Source organism: Perissodus microlepis, chromosome 4 (assembly GCF_051167445.1).
Source record: "Perissodus microlepis isolate ML-2025 ecotype Zambia chromosome 4, ASM5116744v1, whole genome shotgun sequence".
In the NCBI taxonomy this organism is placed as follows: domain Eukaryota; kingdom Metazoa; phylum Chordata; class Actinopteri; order Cichliformes; family Cichlidae; genus Perissodus; species Perissodus microlepis.
The window spans coordinates 1850636-1870659 of record NC_140464.1 but is presented as its reverse complement, the minus strand read 5'-3'; the positions used below and the strand labels follow the sequence as shown (position 1 = coordinate 1870659).

At 44.8% G+C, this 20024-nt stretch overlaps 1 protein-coding gene and 1 pseudogene across 1 annotated transcript; both read left to right on the top strand.

The window, feature by feature from the left end:
• Window positions 1–852: 852 nt before the first annotated feature.
• Window positions 853–2175, top strand: LOC146387965 (uncharacterized; annotated as a pseudogene).
• An 8883-nt stretch (window positions 2176–11058) lies between these two features.
• On the top strand, window positions 11059–16916 carry amdhd2 (amidohydrolase domain containing 2). The gene is made up of 12 exons (XM_084925019.1): window positions 11059–11648; window positions 12186–12340; window positions 12604–12740; window positions 13029–13168; window positions 13603–13657; window positions 13834–14046; window positions 14695–14783; window positions 14887–15031; window positions 15231–15338; window positions 15501–15569; window positions 15725–15826; window positions 16534–16916. The coding sequence occupies exons 2-12, from the start codon at window positions 12258–12260 to the stop codon at window positions 16611–16613; spliced, it is 1221 nt and encodes a 406-aa protein (XP_084781145.1). The 5' UTR covers window positions 11059–11648; window positions 12186–12257; the 3' UTR covers window positions 16614–16916.
• Window positions 16917–20024: the final 3108 nt, after the last annotated feature.

The following is a 20024-nucleotide window of genomic DNA, read 5'->3' as shown; positions in this document are numbered from 1 at the left end:
TGTTTCCCTGCCCTTTGTCTCCTTGTTGTTACACAGAGAGTGTGTTGCTCACTGAGGCTGTGATGGATGTCGGATTACCCCTCAGACTGTGTCTTCCTGACAAAGAACACGCACACACACACGCATGCGCACACACACACACACACACACACACACACACACACACACACACACACACACACACACACACACAGTGTTCCTGAAGATCCTGCACACAATGACCTACAAATCTTTGCCCTGACCTCCACACCCTGAACTCGTCACATCCATATGGCACCAGCACAAATGTTGATTTTAATCCATCACTGAGCTCATATTTAATTTAACCGAAACGACTCATACCATGAAATACCAGCGAGACTAAAACCAGAGTTTTGTGGAACCTGTTCAAACAGATGCTGTTTTTTCAGGACGACTTACAGTTTTTGCCCGTTGCTTGAACACTATAAACCCATGCTTAGACTAAAGTAACACAACTTGAAGCTTTTGTTACCATACCTCAAACACATACATACCTTAAACAAAAGCGCTGCTTTGCACCCTAGTTGCAATTATGCAACACACTTACTCCTTTATGCAACACACATGGTCCTGCATACCACACTCTATTTCATACATAAGACACTTCGTTCACAAAATGAAATTTCAGGGTGCCATTTGGAAAACACATGTATCCAAAATACAAAACACATCGGGTAATTGCAACCACTCAATACACACCTGAAGGCACTTACTTGCAAAACTGAACACCAATTAGCCAACTACAAAAAGCCCTCAGTTTAGCCAATTCAAGAACTTTGCAAGCATGGATGGAGGGAGAGCAAGAGGAGGAGGAGGAGGAGGAGGAGGAGGTCGAAGAGGCCATGCACGGACCCATATTTCTGATGATATAAGAGCAACTTTGGTGGACCATGTCATCAACCACGGCCTGACTATGAGGGAAGCTGGGCAGAGAGTCCACCCACATCTAAGCCGCTTCACAGTGGCATCTGTAATAAGAACATTCAGACTAGAAAGCAGGTCTGTCTTCACCTCTCTACCTTCTACTCTACTCAGATGGTTTTCATAGCACTGTTCTACAGTATATCACATCACCATATCAAGTGTACAGGGTATTGCAGGGTGCTAATGCTCCTTTTGCAGCCAAAGTGGTCGTTTCTGTGAAACATACCATGATTACTTATATTGAAGTACAGTGTTGTACAGTGGATGATACAGTATATACAGTAAAGTACTGTAAGAAAATAAGCAAAGCGATGACAGTATGTGGTTGTATTTCTCTAGAATGACTCGAAGACCTTCTGGGGCAGGACGCCAACGCCTGTTCACACAACAGCAGGAACTCGCCGTTGTGGACCTAGTGGGGGCAGACAATGCCATCCGTCTCCACCAGCTACGAAAGCAAATACTTGCAGACAGGCAAGTGTTCAACAACCTAAACCATGTGAGCATCACCACCATCACACGCATCTTGGGAAAACACAGCATCACCATGAAGCAGCTCTACAGAGTCCCATTTGAGAGGAACAGTGACAGGGTCAAAGGACTTCGAGCTGAATATGTACGGGTACGTGTAACTGTCCTTTACATGGACAATACCCTATTGGTGAAATGCAGTAGCAGCTGAATATGTACCATATCAGTACCACATGGATCCATCCTGAGAGCTACACAGGTACCTGTGTGATGGGTGAGGGTCCTGTATGTGTAGCACTGTAGTGCAGTAATATGTTCTCTTTGTTTTACAGAGAATCTTGGCCATGGATGGAGCTGCACAGCCTCATGAATTCATTTTCATTGATGAAGCTGGATTCGACCTGTGCGAAACAAGACGACGGGGTCGTAATGTAATTGGCCAAAGGGCAATTGTGCACGTCCCAGGGCAGCGCGGGGGAAATATCACATTGTGTGCCGCCATAAGCCTTCGAGGGCTTCTGCATCATCATGCAAAACTAGGTCCATACAATAGCCAACATATACTCACATTTCTAGATGCTCTCCATGATATAGTTGTACAGAACAGAGCAGATCAGCCCAGGTTTGTGGTGATATGGGATCATGTCAGTTTCCATCGGGCTGCTCTGGTCCAGGCCTGGTTCTCCAACCACAGCCAACTTGAAGTGGTATACTTGCCCCTTACTCACCGTTTTTAAACCCTATAGAGGAATTTTTTAGGCTTGGAGATGGCGTGTATCTGACCGCCAACCACATGCCCGCATGGCTCTTCTGCAGGCAATGGAACAGGCCTGCGGCGACATTCAGGTGACAGCAATCCATGGATGGTTTCGACATGCAAGAGGATATTTTCCCCGGTGCCCAGCGGGAGAAGACATTGCTTGCGATGTCGATGAGGTCCTGTGGCCAGACCCCAACAGACGGCGGGATCCATGAGCCCACGTATGCACAATTGTCAAGATTTTTTGTGTTTACAGTATAGTGTTTTTTTCTATTACTGTATTATGGGGTTTTTTGGTTTTTTTTTTTTGCTTGATCTGAATTCATGGTACTGCAATGTACAATATTGAGTAGGCCTATTTGCTTTTTTGGTTGTTTGAAAATGTGTCTCCTGAAAATATGGCTTCTGAATAAACAATGAAAATCAAAGACTGCAGTGTTTTATATAAAGTAGACTAGTGTGTTCCCCCTGATCTGTAAGTGTTTGCATGTGATGCAAGTATGTGTCATTTTGTCAACAGAGTTACATTTTAACAAAGGAATGTTAGGTTTTGACAGCAGAGTTTCAATTTGGCACAGATGTGAATGGTATATTTCCCAGTTTTGTGTCATGTTTACTTGTGTTTTGGTACAATGAGCGAAGTTTTCAAAATGTGTTCAAGCAACGGGCAAAAACTGTAAAATAATATCAGCTTTTCTAAACTTACACCTGACTCACTGAACATGAAGCTCGGGGGGGTCAGTAGAGCCGGCCTGACCGTCCATCTGAGCAGTGGAGCGATTCACTCATAGCTTTACACATAAAAAGGTGCCAAAGATAAAAAGTCTCTTTGATTTTGTTATGAGAGAAATTCTAATCTTTTGTCTCTTATTTAGTTTATAAACCCTACAATAAGTTACTAATTGATATCACCAAGACACGGTTACATTTGAGCTGCAGACAATCAGGGGGCCCACGCTGACCCCCGCCCACCGCTGATGTGTGCATCAGAACTGGAGCACAAAGCAGTGGAAGAAGGTGCCCTGATCCGATGACATCATGTGGACGACCAGGTGCACGCTCACCTGGGAAACACCCAAAGGATCAGTTTCTAACATCTGGGTGCAGATACCTCACGGTGGCGTCCATGCCCCGATGGGTCAGGGGGCCCAACGCAATATCAGACATGTGGTTGCTGTACATTTATCTTTAGTGTCCAGTTTCATTCAAACTGTCTCGCACTTTGTAACCATGTGTTTTGAAAAGTGATAAAAAAAAACAACATAAAGTTATTATTATAAAAGCACGGTGGGTGTCAGGTTGTGCAGCATCCTCAGAGGCCGTGGAGATGTGGACTGATGGATGGATGGACTGCTGGATGGATGGATGGAGTTTCTCTTATCTAACTTCCTGTCATTGTTGTCTTCGAGGGCTCCGCAGCATTCTGCTGTCCAGGTAACATAAAGGTTGGTGACTCATTGCAGTGACAGGACAATGCTCTCTAAATACCCGAGTCAGTTACCAAACATACTCTCGGCTTACATGACATTTCACACCAGCCACGAGCATTGTTTCCTTCACTTGCAGCAGGTCGTCATCTCATGCGACGATGGTCCAAAAACTGCAAGTGTTAAGCTGCTCACAGGTTCACCGGTTCCTGCACAAACAGCAGAAGTCTGGAGACATGGAAACAGTTTGGTTTTATGGCGTTGGTAACGCACACAGATGAGCTGGACACTGATACTGAGGGAAGATGTGCAGGAGGAAGGGTCACCTGATACCTGTGTGGAAATGTCCGGAGCCAGAGGGGAGGTGGAGGCGGGGGGGACGGACTGAAAAACAAACATAAACAGAGCCGGGCGGGGGGGGAGCGGCGTTCTTGGCGGCTACAGTTTGACCTTGGCCGGGCATGCCCGGGCCTGCCTCTCAATGCTGGGAGGGAGCCTCACTAAAGCCAGCTGCAGGACTTGGACGGCCTCAATGAGAGCAGGAAATACCACCCCGGGCAAACAAGGGCGTAGCACCCTCCCTCCACCTCGCTCCGTCTTTTAATGACGCCTTTCTTTTTCCATTTCTCAGCAGTCATCAAGCTTGGCACGCTGCACAAGCACCACAGATGCTCTTCTCTCGTTCCCGCTCCTCACTCGCTGCTTTCCAATCTTTAATTTGATTTCTTTATTTCTTTGTTCGCCTCACAGCAGAGGGAAAGCTTTCAAATGCTGCTGCTTTGCATATCTTAGACTCTGCCGTCAATAGGTGAGCTGCCGAGGCGACAACACCCCGGTCAGGCCCGGTCCAAGCCTCGGACCCCCTCGCTGCTCACACAGTCGGGGTTTACTGCATCGGTCTGAAGTCCGTCCATTCCCCCCCAGCAAAGAGGCTTCTCTGGATGCATCACAGGCTGAGTTGATGAGAGTGGACGTGGGACAGAGCGAGAAGCCGGCCCTCCACGACGTTTCCCAAACAGCTCACAGTCGGATGTTTCTGGCAGCGCTCTTTAGCATCCAGCTCTTTATCCCAATGCTATCAGTCGGACCTTTTTAAAGGGAGCTGGCCGATCTTGGATTTCACACAGCAGTGAGCTTCATCACCGTCCTGTGAAACCGAAGAAAGGTCTGGCTCCGTTTGCAGGCCTGCAGCCTTTCAAAGATCCTTTCACACACCAGGCTTCGTGTCTGATGCAGCATCCCCGACACGTTTACACCTGATCTCGTTTTTACAATGAATTCATTCGTGTTTCTTCACGTACTCAGTTAATGAAGCAATGAAGCACTGGTAGCTGCGCCACATAGCACCGTTTTGTGCTGGATGTGGCTCGTCGGCCTTTAATGAACTGAACGAGGAAACGGGCCAGTGTTGGAGTCACGATGAACAGTTTCGTCACTGCTTCACTTTTATTTAGATTAATTGATCCCCAACAGGATAAAGATGGCCGCCCTGCCTGTGCATGGCTCTGTTGGAGGTTTCTTCCTGTTAAAACAGAGTTTTTCTGTCCTACTGTCGCCTGTGCTTGCTACCAGGGGGATTTGGCACTCTAAAATAAAACTGAACTGAATCGAATTGAAGAATATGATGAGGTTAAATTCGTGCAGAGAGTCAGTCTTCAGCCCTCTGTGGTGAAATGCTGACTGATGCAGATCATTGGATGAAGCTGGCCTTTCGAGACATTTTTAGAATATGTTTTTGAAGTTATGAAGAAGAAGGACCGACACTGTCAAACGTCACTGTTCAAAGCTCTACGAGACACGTACACCCACTGGACACCTTGCTAGAATCCGACCTCCTGCTGAAAACATTTCCTCAGAGATTTTGGTCCATGGTGACATCATCACACAGCTGCTGCAGATGTGTCGTCTGCATCCACGATGAGACTCTCCCATTCCATCTTAAAGGTGCTCTGTTAGACTGAGATCTGAGTACAGTGAACTCATCGTCATGTTTCAGAAACCAGTTTGAGATGATGACAAAGACCCTGCCCGTCACTGTGACTTGATTAACAGCCTAAATTGATCTGAGGTCAGAAAAGGTTATGCTGACCTCACAGTTGGGAAGCAAAAACATCCAGTTTTCCTTTAACTTAGCTGTGGACTTTTTCTTCCTCCTTTCCCGGATCTTCCCAAAATTAAGCCACAAGCGACATTTAGTTCCAGGTTTGGTTTAATATGTGATCTAATAACGTCTGCGGTCCTGGAATGATTGACTCGAGGAAAGCTAAACTGACAGTTCAGCTCCTAAACAGTTTCACTGCAGGCCTCCGCCAGCCTGCAGCCAATCAGGAGGGAGTTACGGCCTCCCCTTCAAATCTGTTCAGCATGTATCTGCACGTCCGCTGCCGCCTGCCCGTTATCGTGATGTTAACGTCGCCTTTACAGCTGGGTGAGCTGAGGAGGGGGGAGGGCTGCTGTGTTTGTGTGGGGTGATCTTTACACCCCCCGCTGGGGATCAGACAAACACTTATTAACTGAGAGGAATGCAAACAGACGCAGGACAGCAGCACGGAGGGCCGGGGGGAGTAAAAGGGGAAAGGGAGAGTGAAGACTCCTCCTCCTCCCACATTTACTCCTTGTAAACCACCTGCTGATCAGGAGAAGCCTCCAGAGTTTTCCAGAGGAATGCAGTTTCAGTGAAAGACGAGACAAACAAGTATTGAGGCCTTTAAAAAGTCTGAATATTCAAACTGATGCTGTTCCAACATTAAATACCCCTAAAATCTTACTGCAGGCATCCGTCCGTCTAAAAACAAGACCAAGTAATCTGTTAGTGAATGAATTTACCTGAAAACAGCTGCAGAAATATAAAACAGTATATTCTTACACCTGCATAAAAGTGTGATGGTGTGTTTATTTCACACAAATCCTGAATTAAGAAACTGATCTGGAACTCCAAATGAACAATCTGAAAAGAAAAGATCTGAAAACACTGAAATAATTTAAATAACTTGTGATTTCAGTTTGATGCAAACTTCTAAATGAAATAAGAAGAAAATCTGATTATTACAGACAAAGCAAATAGGGTAATTTAAAGAAGGAACATAAAATTCCTGCCTACTTCCTCTTTTGAAGCAAATCTACATATTTGCTGACACCATGTTGGATTTTTGGATCCAGAAATGACCAAAAATCCTTGAACTTCACTCACAAACCTGGAGCTCAGCTTTGTTTGTCTGTTGCTACAGCAACCTCACATATTATTGGTCACATGATGCCATTAATATGGCTCCAACAGCACAAACACGGTCCAGAGGTCCAGTTCAGGTGAAGCTAGCAGCTACAGCCACCTGTCAGTCACAGAGGCCACGCCCCTGATGATGCAAACAGTTTGTGTATCAGGCTGTAAACATGTTTAGTTCTGCTGTAAAGTTTTAACATGGGAGTCTATGGGGACTGACTCACTGCTGCCTCTGCTGGACATCAGAGGAACTGCAGGCTCATTTTTAAGCCTCTGAGGTTGCCGGCTCTGATCGTCCTGTAATAATAATCACAATATTACAGTTTAAAGCACCGAAGCAACCGGTTGAAGCACAGTGAGACTCAGAGATCATTGAAAGCTAGATGGACCTCCTGAGAGCGCTGAAACACACGTTGAGGGTTGTTGGGAAAAGTTAGAATCCATTAGCAAACAAAGATACGACACCTGACGTCCCGAGCGCCACCCGGCCTCTCGCGCAGTCAGATCCTCCGGCACTGACCTGCTAAAGCTGTGGTCATTAGTTCTCATTCAGCAGCCACCCTGATCCACGACGTCCAGCTGTTTACGAAGCTCTGGAGCGGGCAAGCAGAGCCGGTCAGGATTTCACAGTTTCTGATGGACAAGGTTCAATGATGTGAAGATGAGTTTTTATCAGCCTCGCTCAGTTTTTCACCCACAGGTAAATAAACACGTTGGAGTATGTTAGTCTTGATTTTTTACACAGAGCAGATTCAACAGATTCCTCATTAATATGACAGATGTTCAACATCCTCTCAGACTTTTGGACCTTTAGTGTGTTTTTATTGTGTTCGTGTTACTATGAATCACATCAGAGGAGGACGGTGCAAAGAAACGTCACAGAGACGTTTTACTGCTTACGAACAGAGATGGGCAGTAACGCGTTACTTGTAACGCGATTACTTTTTTCAAGTAACGAGTAAAGGATTACTATTGCAAAAACGGTAATTAGATTACCGTTACTTTCCCGTAGGAACGCTGCGTTACTGCGTTACTAAAACTGTGATTTTTAGCGAGAATGTCTCATGACAGTGACGTAAGCGAGTGCAACATTCGTGACAACAGCTGTGTGCAGATCAACAATGGATCATATATCGAGTGCGGAGAGAGTATGAGCGTGCAGCGTTTAAAGCGTGGAAGTACTGACCTTACTTTGAGTTTGATTCCATAAAAAGTGACAAAAACATTAGTGTCCGTTGTGCGTGGGAAGAAAACTTCTTTTTACAGCGAAAAAACCCCCTAAACTTCCAAACAAGCACCGAGTAGCTACGATGTAATGGGAAACACACAGAGAAACTCGTGGATTCTTCCACTGACCGCTGCACACCTGCACCAGGGTAAACCTCCGCCTACCCCACTCCTGCTTTACAGGTGAAAATAGAGCAACAGGACCGCTAGTCTTTGACTTTATTTATTTTCTGCTGTGTTTTACTTGCATCTATTTGAAAGACTGAGTGTAAACACACACAAAAAATATTTTATTTTATGTGCTGGAATGTGCAGAAAATAGGTTTAAATGTTAAACAAATTTCTTCAAGTCAGAGAATGTTGCAGATAATTAACTGTTTGCTTGATGCATAAAGTTAAAAGATTAAATCTAATAAAACAAGTTTTAAAAAGAGACTTTTTCATTTGATTACATTTTGTATGATGGATTATGCAGAAAAAGTAGAATTGGGCTGAAAGATCTATTTATCACCTATTCAGGTTGTAAATCGTGTTTTTAAAAAGTAACTAAGTAATTAATCAATCAGTAAAGTAATGGGATTACTTTTTTGGGGAAGTAATCAGTAATTAGTTACTGATTACTTTTTTCAAGTAACTTGACCAACACTGCTTACGAATAATCTCATGTTCATCTTTATGAATTTTTAGTCATAATTGAATCAACTAGCTGTGTTTTCCCCACATTATTCTAAACTTCTCTGTGGATATAAAAGAAATATGAGGAGAAGAAGAAAGTATGAAGTTATTTAAAACTGTGTTTGGAAACTTTCACAGTAATTTGTGTTGTAGCCTGAGCTGTGTTTGCACTCGGACTAAACGTTGGTTCCTCATCTTTTAGTTCCCATCTTCTGCTGCGCCGTCCTTTGTTCTGCTCCTTTGCTCCACGTGAGCAGCGCCGCCGACCTTTCGCCGTGACCTTGCTTGGCACTCTTTCCGCCCCTCTGTGTTTTAGTCACTCGGCGTCCTCAGGGCGTGTTTTGCAAGTCAACAATTCACATAAAGCAGAACACAAATGGCCGATTTTCTTCAGTTCCTTAAAAACCAGAGGATTAAGGAATCAGGGATGCTGAAAGGCCGCCACACAGCCCTCGGACTCGGGAGTTAAGCGGCTGTGAATGAGATGTGGCAACTCCAAAACAAAGCTACTGTGTCACTCAGACGGGAACGCTGACGTCACGGCTCACAAAAGACGGAGGCTGTAAAACACAGGACACAGCCACCTCCGAGGGCTTCTTCTGGGCTTTTTTTTCTCTGTTTGAGCCAATCAAATATCCACGAGCGCTGCTGCCAAGTCCTCTCTCCGAGCAAACAGAGCCGAGAGCACGGCTACATTTTGATCCATATTGGTGGTAAAATATAGGCTCTCTGTCTCCTCGTGGGTGGCCCGGTTTGGCCAGAGGACACAGGCCTGCAGATTCTCGTAGTGGTCTCCATGGGGATGAGCAGGACGTGGGGAGGTATCTGGCTTACTGGAAACGTGGTTTATTGTTGACTTTCAGGAATGAGGAGGGGGCCGCTGCTCTGATGGCGGGGGTGGCACATCCCGGTGGAGTGAACGCTCACACAGGCAGGCCTCACTTACGACTCTGGACGGGTTTCTGTGGACAGATGTGGCCCAAACACCAGCACACACCAAACATCTGCAAAGTGGACATATAGACTGTATATAAAAGATGGATGCACTGCAGGTTTTTAGTGAGTCTAATTCTGCTCTCAGATGTTTGCTTTGTCAGCTGCTCGCTGTCATGTTTGTATTTTCAGTGTCACACTGAGCTCATGTTTCTTCTGTGCTGCTGAATTAATTTGGACTCAGAGCATTGTTGCAAAATCGTCCCTCTCGTTCCAGTCCATGAATGAAATGAAGGATAGCTCTAACATGTTAAAACCTGCAGAATTTCACAGCTTTTATCATTGAGTAAAAAGCAGAAAAAGGATCCTGAGAAAGCAGACGAGTCAAATCTGTCATTTTTCACCCTTCAACACCAACCGTCATCCTTCCACTTCCTGACTGAGCAGGTTTTCCATGTATGGATTCTTCTTTTCCTCCACGATGCTGTGGGAATATCCCAGTATGACACCGCTGGGATTCATTGAGCTCGGATTGCAAAGGAGTGGGTCAGAGAGCGTGGATCGGTCACGACACTGTTCAGTCTTTCACCTTGTGAGAATCTCTGGGATGACATGATGTCATGGTTAACGTGTCTGGAGTTTGTATGAGTGGGTGTGAAAGGTTTCACAGTGTGAGTGTGTTGAGGTGTGGGTTTGTAGGGTGTGTATGTATATGTGGTAGACATGTGTTCATGCAGCTTTTATAAACAAACACACAGGCGTGTATGTTGTGACTGAGTGTGCTCAGAAACATCCTGACAGTAAAAATGTACAACATAAGAGACGCTTTTAAATATTTTACTTTTGGTTGTGACACAGTGACGTCAGAGGAGGAACAGCTCACAGAGCCGATGCTGAGGAGGAGCTACACGCTGTGTCCCAGCGCCCTCTGCTGGGCATGTTAGGAAGTGACGTAAAGCTATTTCTTTTGTAACCTGCAGTCAGCGGGAGTTATGAGCAGTGTTGGTCAAGTTACTTGAAAAAAGTAATCGGATTACAGTAACGCGTTACTGCCCATCTCTGGTTATGAGGGGCTTGTATTCAAATAAAGACACGATCTTTATAACTCAGTGTTCTCAGTATAATCGAGCCACTGCTTAAAGAGATGTGACAGTTCTGTAAAAATACATTTATACCGGCTGAGTTTCTGCTGCGCTCTTTGGCCACATCTCTGCTGGAAAACAGATTTTTAACGTCACTGAATTATTTTCTCAATAAATTAAATTTTATTCGATTTTGTATTTATTTTGTATTTTTATTTTATGAAGAAGCCACGTTGCAAAAACTGCGTCCGGAATCCAGCCCGAAAGTTGTTCCTGCATCAAAATGACGTGAATTCATTTGCAGCGGAGAAAACTCGTTTACGACACTTAAACCGAGCCAGCCGCTCTGGCGCTAGCGATGTGTACCTAATAAAGTGTCCGAAGACTGTGAACAGTAAATATTTTGCAGCCGTTTTTTCCTGCAGTCATTAAAGGAAACATGGCTCCATTGTTCCTGTTAAACCGTCTGAGAATAAACGCGCTTTGTCACCTCTAACATTTACAGATATTTTAAACGAACTGAAGCTTTTCGTGACGTGAAACTTGTTTTTCTGTGCTGATCGTGGAAAACTTTGGCATGTGTCAGCAAACCGCAGCTGCTCTCGTCCTGTTGTTTTGATCAGCTGATCTGCCTCGGTCACATGACTCGGTCCTCTTCCTCTGCTCGGCTCCTCTGAGCACCAGCGCGATCACACACCTTAAAGCGCCGCTGGATCACAGCTGCAGGGCAGGTGGAGGCACCGCGGGTGGAGGAGCCGCAGAACTCCGTGTGAAAAACGCAGTTTTAGGTTTCGGCTCTGTGGCGGCTGGAAGAGATCAGCCTGTGTTCAAACAAGAGTCCCACTGAGGGTTTGACGGAGGCCGAGACGGAGACGTGTTTCTGGGTTTTCACCACTTTGTGTGTCACGGTAGGTAAAGAGGAGAAAAGTGAGGACGAGTTAAATTTTAAATACATTTAAAAGCAGAGTCGGGGTAGAGTCAGGGAGCTGACTACAGACAGGCAGATAAGAATAGTTTGGCTTATCTCAGGATGTTTCACAGAGACCATAAACAAGATCAGAGGTCAAAGTCAGCGGCTGCACCCACAGCCATAAGATCAGACCCTCATTACACCCTGCAGCTCCGCCTCACCTCACCTGCATGTTACAAACTTCTGCTTTGGTTTTCCATCGCAAGCTTGAAGCACGTCCTGCTCCTAATTCCTGTCATGCTGGACTCGACTAGAGCAGCTTTGCATGATTCACAGTTCATAATAATCCTCCTTTAGCTGGTTACTTTTTGTAAACTGTAAAGTTTGCTTCTCCACCTGAGATGCCTGTATCAGGGGAAAACTGATAAACAGGAATAAGTGTGCTCGCACTGTAAGAAGCTGTGGTCCTGTTTAACATGAACATCGAAAGATTTGTGACAGGAAACGGTTTGATTTGTTCTGCTGTGTTTCCCAGTCGTCTGTAGCTGAGCGGGCGGTGTTTGCGGTGTCCGCGCTCACCTGCTGAGAGGACACAACGACCAAAAGCATGCCGTCCAACAAATCGGTGTCAGACGCTCCCATCACTCAGTTCATCAACTGCAGGATCCTGAGGGACAACGAGCTGCAGAGGTACGACACACACACAAAACAACACTGCAAAAAGAGCCGGTCTGAGCCAGGAAACCCGCCAGCTTCAACTATTCTGCTGAGACGAGCGCTCAGAGCTCCTGACAGGAGTATACTCGGAGCGCCGGGTCGAGGTTTTGAGCCTTTGCAGCTCAGATAAATTCAAACTTGTGCGTCCAGTTTTGATTTTTAAAGTCATTAATGATGTATGCTGTACCATGGAGCAGGACGTCATGACTCTGGTGTGTGTGTGTGTGTGTGTGCAGAGAGGACCTGTGGGTGCGTGAGGGGAGGATTTTAGACCCAGAGAAGCTGTTCTTCGATGAGCAGGGATACGCTGACAAACGTGTGGACTGTGAGGGCAGCATCATCGCGCCGGGCTTTATAGACGTCCAGATCAACGGTACACACACACCCACAGACACACACCTTTGCATGTGTTTCAGAAGCTGCGCTGCTGCAGTAACTTTGATACCTGGTCAGACGGCGTGCTGGAACAAAGATGATAGAACTGCACAGCTTCAAACTCTTCTTAATGTTCATCATAGTCTCTGGAGTTGAAGGTGGTGTCAGTGGCATCTGAGCTGACGCTGCAGTTTTTCAGTGTCAGAGTCACAGAGAGCGTTGTTGCTGCTTAGGGGGCGGGGCTAGTTTATCCCGAGGAGAGTAACGGCTCGTCTTCCTGCTGCAGGAGGTTACGGCATCGACTTCTCGCAGGCGTCTGAGGATGTCAGCGATGGAGTTTCGTTTGTGGCCAAAAAGATCCTCGAGCACGGCGTGACGTCCTTCTGCCCGACTCTGGTCACCTCCCCTCCCGAAGTTTACCACAAGGTCACTGTTTCATTTTTATCTGTTCAAGTTTAGACGCGCTCGCGTGTTCAGGGGTTCCTAGTCTCTCCTTCAAAGTCATCTTCTGGAGCATCTCTGGACAGCTTCTTCTAGGCCAGCTTCTGCTTTCAGTTCCTTCACTGGAAGGTTCTGCTGCACCGCCTCCACCCGCCATCTAAAACCAAACCTGGAAACAACCAGGACGGACTCAGGACGGAGCAGGGAGAGCACTGAGAGTTAAACTAAAACTGGAGATCGGGGTTGGAGGCAGCAGCACTGGAAGGTTCAGAGGTGCATCTGAAGGTGATGAAGTGAAGGCAGGTGTGAGTTGTGCATCTCCCTGAACACGCTGTGCATTTACACGTCAGGGCGCTAACGATCGGTGACGTGAAGCTTCTACGTGTAAAATCACAGCATCATCAAAATGTGTGTTCCAGGTTCTGCCTCAGGTCAAAGTTCATGATGGAGGACCACATGGAGCTGGAGTTCTCGGTGAGGTTTTACAGATGCTGTTGGTGAATGTTTGTTGTATTCTTTGTTTATCCTCATTGATCAGAAGCTGCAGACGTGTTTGCTGGTACGTAAACGATCACGCTGCTGCGGTACACGAGCGCCGACCGCGGCCGAAAATGGCGTCTGTTTCACTTCCTGTAAACTTCCGTGTGCAGGTTTTCACCTGGAGGGTCCGTTCATCAGTGCCGAGAAGAAAGGAGCCCACCCAGAGAAATACCTCCGCACCTTCAAGTCCGGAGGCCTCGAGCACCTGATGGAGGTCTACGGCAGCCTGGACGACGTTGCCATAGTGACGCTTGCTCCTGAGCTGCCCGGCAGCCAATCGGTGGTGAGGGAGCTGAGCCAGAGGGGCATCACTGTGTCCTTAGGTGAGCATCGTGTAGTCACGGCAACGATTATACAGCAAAGTTTAATGATGATGTAAATAATAAAACACTAAAGTTTCATTTTCAGTTTTATTTACACCATTTACATCATTTTTTCTCTGTTTTTGTAATATTTGACATTTTATTTCTTAATTTGTCTTTTTTGGCATCTTTGTATTTTTTAAAATATGATTTTATTTATTTTAGATTATTTTTATTTTCATTAAACATTTATTATTCTTTTGAGGCTTTTTTAAATAAAAAATAATCACATTTTTAATTATTTTATTTATTTTCATTTTTAGGTGTTTTTTATTGTTTGTATTATTTATTTTAAATTTGCTTTTATTTTGTTGATTCTTTTTAAAGATAACGTTCTAAAAAAATGTTATTATCCCTTTTTTCATTTACATATTATTATTCAATCCTTATTTACTTATACACTTTTCTCGTGTGCTTGTATTTTTTATTTTTTATTTTAATGATTGATTTCATTTTTATTTCCTGTTTCTGTTGAAATCGTGTTCCGGTTCAGTGTGTGGTGTGCGCGGTGTTAGCGTGGGCCTGTCAGTCCTCTGTAGAGCACCTGGAGCTGCTGTAATCGTCTGAGAGCGCTGATGTGAACAAAGTTTGCTCGACTGGTTCTTGCAGGTCACTCGGCGGCCGACCTGTCGCAGGCCGAGGAGGCGGTGCAGCACGGCGCGTCCTTCATCACTCACCTGTTCAACGCCATGCTGCCTGTGAGTCCCAGCTGCTGCTCGTCTCTGAGACTCTGAGTCAGTTTCTGTTCAGCCCGGTCGGTTTTACGCTCTCAGTAATCCTTCTGTGTCTGCTGTGGCCCAGTTCCACCATCGTGACCCGGGTATAGTGGGTCTGCTGACCAGCGACAGGATCCCCGCAGGCAGGGCGGTTTATTACGGCATGATAGCTGATGGCATCCACACCAACCCTGCGGCCCTGCGCATCGCTCACAGAGCTCACCCGTCAGGTCTGCCCGAGGTTTCTATTTCAGATCAGCAGCCAAAAGCATGAAAATCTCCCCAAATATATTCCTAAATGTATCAGAATGTTCTTATTTTGGTTCCAGGAGGTTGGTAAAAGTCTGCAAACGTGTTTAAACGTGTGGCATCACCTGGGAGTAGATGGATTTTGGACTTTCCCGTGTCTTGTGTGCTTCATACTTTCAGGTCTGGTGCTGGTGACGGACGCCATCACCGCGATGGGTCTTCCTCCCGGCCGTCACACTCTTGGCCAGCAGGTCATCGAGATCCAGGGTCTCCACGCCTACGTGGCAGGTCTGATGTTCTTCAGACGTTATTATCTAACGTGGTTTCCTGAGCGATGCTGCAGAAAGGAGCAAACGCATAACTAGAACCAGAGATCGGAGAAGTAAAATAAATCGTTCTCGCGACGGTTTCATGTGTAAAACTCTGTAACTTCACTCTTTATGTGTTCAGGCACCAAGACTTTGAGTGGCAGCATCGCCACGATGGACATGTGTGTGCGCCACTTCAAGCAGGCCTCAGGTCAGTTTGTGTTACTTTAATGACTAAAACCAGGAAGTAGAATCATAATGAGCAGTGACGCGCTGCCTCATGTAAACTCCAGCAGGTGAAACCTGGTTGCTGTGGCGACGCAGGTCAGATCATCATTGCTCTTCACCTCCTGCTCTGTCCTCCAGGCTGCAGTGTACAGGAGGCTCTGGAAGCTGCCTCCCTGCATCCGGCTCAGCTTCTGGGAATCAGCCCCAAAAAGGGAAAGCTGGACTACGGCTCCGACGCAGGTGAGAGCCGACTGCATCTTTATTTCTGCATCCCTGCTGTTAGAGCTGCTGTAGTTCCTCCTTTGTGTCCTCAGCGTTTTCTTGGATGTTAATTTGGACTTTTTTTCATGGTGGGGGGGGGGGCTGTTAACAGTTGACCAAAGCCTGCAGTTCCTCTAGTGTCCAGCAGAGGCTCCAGCAGGCAGCCAGTCTCCATAGACTCCCATGTTAAACTTTACAGCAGAAATAAACACGTTTACAGCCAAACTGCTTCGAGAACTTCGAACTCGCTCTGTTTCAGATTTACAATAAAAGTTTTAATAAGAGTAAATAAAATAACCCACATGAATGTTGAGTGAATGTTTAGCCTCCATCTTGCACATTGTCAGTTGTGCAGCGCTTCAAAGGTCAACGGCGTTGGATTAAAGTTTAACGGCTGTAGCCGTGAGGTTCTCTGGGATTGCGCCGCCGCGCTCTGACCTTTGCTGGAGTTCATGTGCTTTCCTTTAAGCGAGGCCAGCGGCTCGATTCAGGCTGAATTTGTGAGACTTACAGTTTAACTGATCCGTCAAAGCATCGACGTTCGTCCAGACGTTCAGGAGGAAACCGTCTCCGACTGACAGAACTCCAACTTTCCACCGTCTTTGTAACAACATCATCTTCTGATTCTTTTCTCTCAGCAGCGCTGCCTCCTGTCTTTCTTACACTCTGCACTATTTTTTTTATAGACCTCGTTCTGCTCGATGAGGGCCTCAACGTCAAAGCCACTTATATTTCTGGAGAGGAGGTTTGGAGAAAAGGACAGTAGGAGATGAAGAAGGAAACTGGACTGCCTGTGCCTTTGTACATGATCGACATGTCGGGGTTTTAATGGACTGCCTGAGTGCACCAGGCACTGTTGGAAAACTGGACCAGAGTGAAATATTTCTGCATTATTAGTTTATTAAATGTCAGATGATGTGGAAAATGTTTTCCTGCTTTTCAAACTACCAAAGATTTCTGTTTATTGCCCTGAAAGTCAGCGTGCTCATTGATCGTGTGTTGCTGAAAGTCTGATGTTGTGTTAAAGCAGCTGTATGACCTCTGCAGGGTCACAGTGGACGTCACTGCACACCCTCAGTTTCTGTAAGCGTCTCTTTTTCTTTGTTGCAAATTTACTGACACCATCAACAGAGTGTGGACAGACTGCTGCTGGTGTGGCAGCAGATTGTCTCATAGTGAGAAGGTCTGGTGGTCTCTGGTTTGAACGTTTTCAGCCTTTAAAGGAAGAAATAGTCACATCGTGGACTCATAACTGTCCGCGTGAGACCGACCTGGTGACAGGCTGTTCAGGAACTCAAAAGTAAGGGTGGGAAACTCCTGCCCACGAAACTTTTTCATGAATCGCTCTCACTGGTAAAATGCTGCCCCCTGGCGGTGAAGGTTATAGTTAAAGGATAGTGAGAACCTCTTTACCCCTCAGGTGTCGACGAGGGTAACCCTCGTTTCTCTTTCCTGATCTGAACAGAAAAAGAAAAACCTGGAAATGAATCTGATGGTCGTCAAATCTGAGACAGATCGACAGACGCTGGCAGAGTTCAGGCTGTGCTCGCTTTAACCATAACCTTTGTGACATCAGACAGATCTGAGAGTACAAAAACTGTAACAAGCTGAGTGTTTACAGCAGTGTGAGCCTGAGCTCACTCAGATTATTCGTACACACTCAGAGCTCACAATTAGAAACACCGGACATATTTAATCTGAAAATCCAGCACAGGAACAGGAGGGACGGGGGAAAGGAGAACAGTCCAGTTTAATAATGACACAGTATGTAGTCTCAAACAGACACGATGTCCTTTGCAGTAACAGTACGTGTGTGTGTGTGTGTGTGTGTGTGTGTGTGTATACACTCTCAGACACTCTTTATAAAGTAAAAGTTCTGCTTTCATTTAGTGAAAGTAAAAAAATTGTAAAAATACTGAAAGACACTAAACAGCACAGATAAATACAAACAGTGATGACAGACTAATCTTCCATCTTGTAGTTTTTTAAAATTCTAATATTGGTGAAATTTTTCAGGGGAAAGGTTTAAAGCAAAGTCTCGTAATTTTTCCTTTGATTCCAGTTTTATTTTTATTTAAATGTTTTTTTTTTATGCCCAGTTTTTAGTTTGGATGATCACAGTGTGACGTGATTTACCTGAAGCACCAATGATCAAGCAGGATCAGGTGACCAGGGACAGAAACATAACTCACATCTTACTGATTTTGCGCATGAGTGGTAAAACTTCTCAACGCGTGTAAAAACCTCTGTGTCCTGAAGTTACGTTTCCACGCTATGATTCAAATTTAGCGCCGAGTTACACAGGAAGCATCAGTGATTCATAAAAACTAAACTTTGATTGTCAGTGTTTCCGTGCCGGTGGGAGCTGACGAGGCTGATCACATTTCAGCGAGATTTACGGCGGAGTCTGGTGCGCCAGAGCGGGACCGGTTCATCCTCCAGGACAGCACTGCGGGAGGAGACGGTCATCTTCCCGGAGAAGAGGCGCCATGCCCCGGCTGGCAAGAGGCGCCATGCCCCGGCTGGCTGGCTCGGTCGGTGTCCTGTCCTGAAAACGTCCCTGCAGAATACAAACGTCCACGAGCCTGAGCGAAATAAAGAGGAAGTCACTTTCAAAATAAAAGCTCAGACAGATTTTTTTTTTTTTTTGAACAACAAATATACATAGTAATGTAGTTATAGAAAGGGTATGAAAAATTTCACAGCTTGCAGTATCTTTTACAAGTCATGTATACAAATACAAGTACGTAAACAAAAAAGTATACTTTAAGAGAAAACAAACAAAATAAGCGATTAAAAAAGAAAGAGGTGCTCAAGGTATAAACAAACGACATATAAATCAAGTGAAACTGTACTTCGACACAGCTCTTGTGTTTTACATGCTTTGGAGTCAGTGCTGTCCTTTAGATTCTCTAGATAATTGGAAAGCAGGGCTTTAAAAACAAATGTGTTTGGACACTGTTGAGAAAATTTTGTACAATGTTTGTGAAATTTGGCAAAAATAATCAGAAGACTGATAATATTTTTTTTCCTGGATTTATTTTATTGGTATGTGAGAGGCCAAATAGAATATGTTGAAACTTCAGTTTACATGAGGGATCAATTTGGGTGTTTATAAAATTATTTAGATCATTACAAAATACATGTGTATACGTGCATTCCCAAAATACATGACATATTGTTTCCTCTGCACTGCTGCAAAAAGTACAAAGAGTATCAATATTTTTCTTAAATTTAACCAGATATGTCTTTACCGGATAACATCTATGGATCAACTTAAGAGTAACTTCTCTTATCTTATTAGTGATAATAAATTTCCTTGACAGAATCCAAGTGTTTTTCCAGTTTATATCATTGTAAATATTGTTCCAATAGAATAAAGCTGCAGGTTTGGAAACAATATCTCTTTGAATAATTTGTCTAATACATTGATTTGTGGCTTTATCACTCAATAAAGGACAGATGTTACCGATGTATATGCTAGTGGGATTTAGTTCTGGAATAACACAATTTCTACCTTTAGGAGCAGACACCAATAACCTTCTCACCCCATCTGGAATTGCATCAAAAACTACAGCATATTCTTTTGGAGTGACAGGAAAATCATAAACAGACAAAAATTCCTTATAAGAAAATAATTGACCATTATCATTCAGTAACTGACTCACAAGTAAAATTTTTCTATCAACCCATTTAAAGCTCAGACAGATCACAGACACTTAAAGCATGCAGTGACGTCACTTTGAAGGGAGACGGTCCACGAAAGTACTGCAAGTAAAATCTGTCTTTCCAAGTAATGATCATTTATTGTTTTTATTTTATAGGACACAAATGTAATATTCAACTGAATGAAAAAGAGTTGTAACGGGCAAAAATAATAATATTAACACACTGTACCTCAGAAAAAAGAAAATATTCATTAATCCCATTATTTTTTAACAGCATGTTTTTCTTGTAAATATACAAAACATATAAATTCTGAGAGTTATAACCAAGCAGTAACGTGAAGCACCAAACCTGCAGTTTCTCTGACGTCCACTAGAGGCTCCAGCATTGAGTCAGTCCCCATAGACTCCAGTGTTAAAACTTTACAGCAGAAATCAGATGAAATGTGGAATGAGGCGTTAACGTGGCTTCCTTCGCAGATTCCTACGCAAACGTTCAGCCTCCTCTCGGG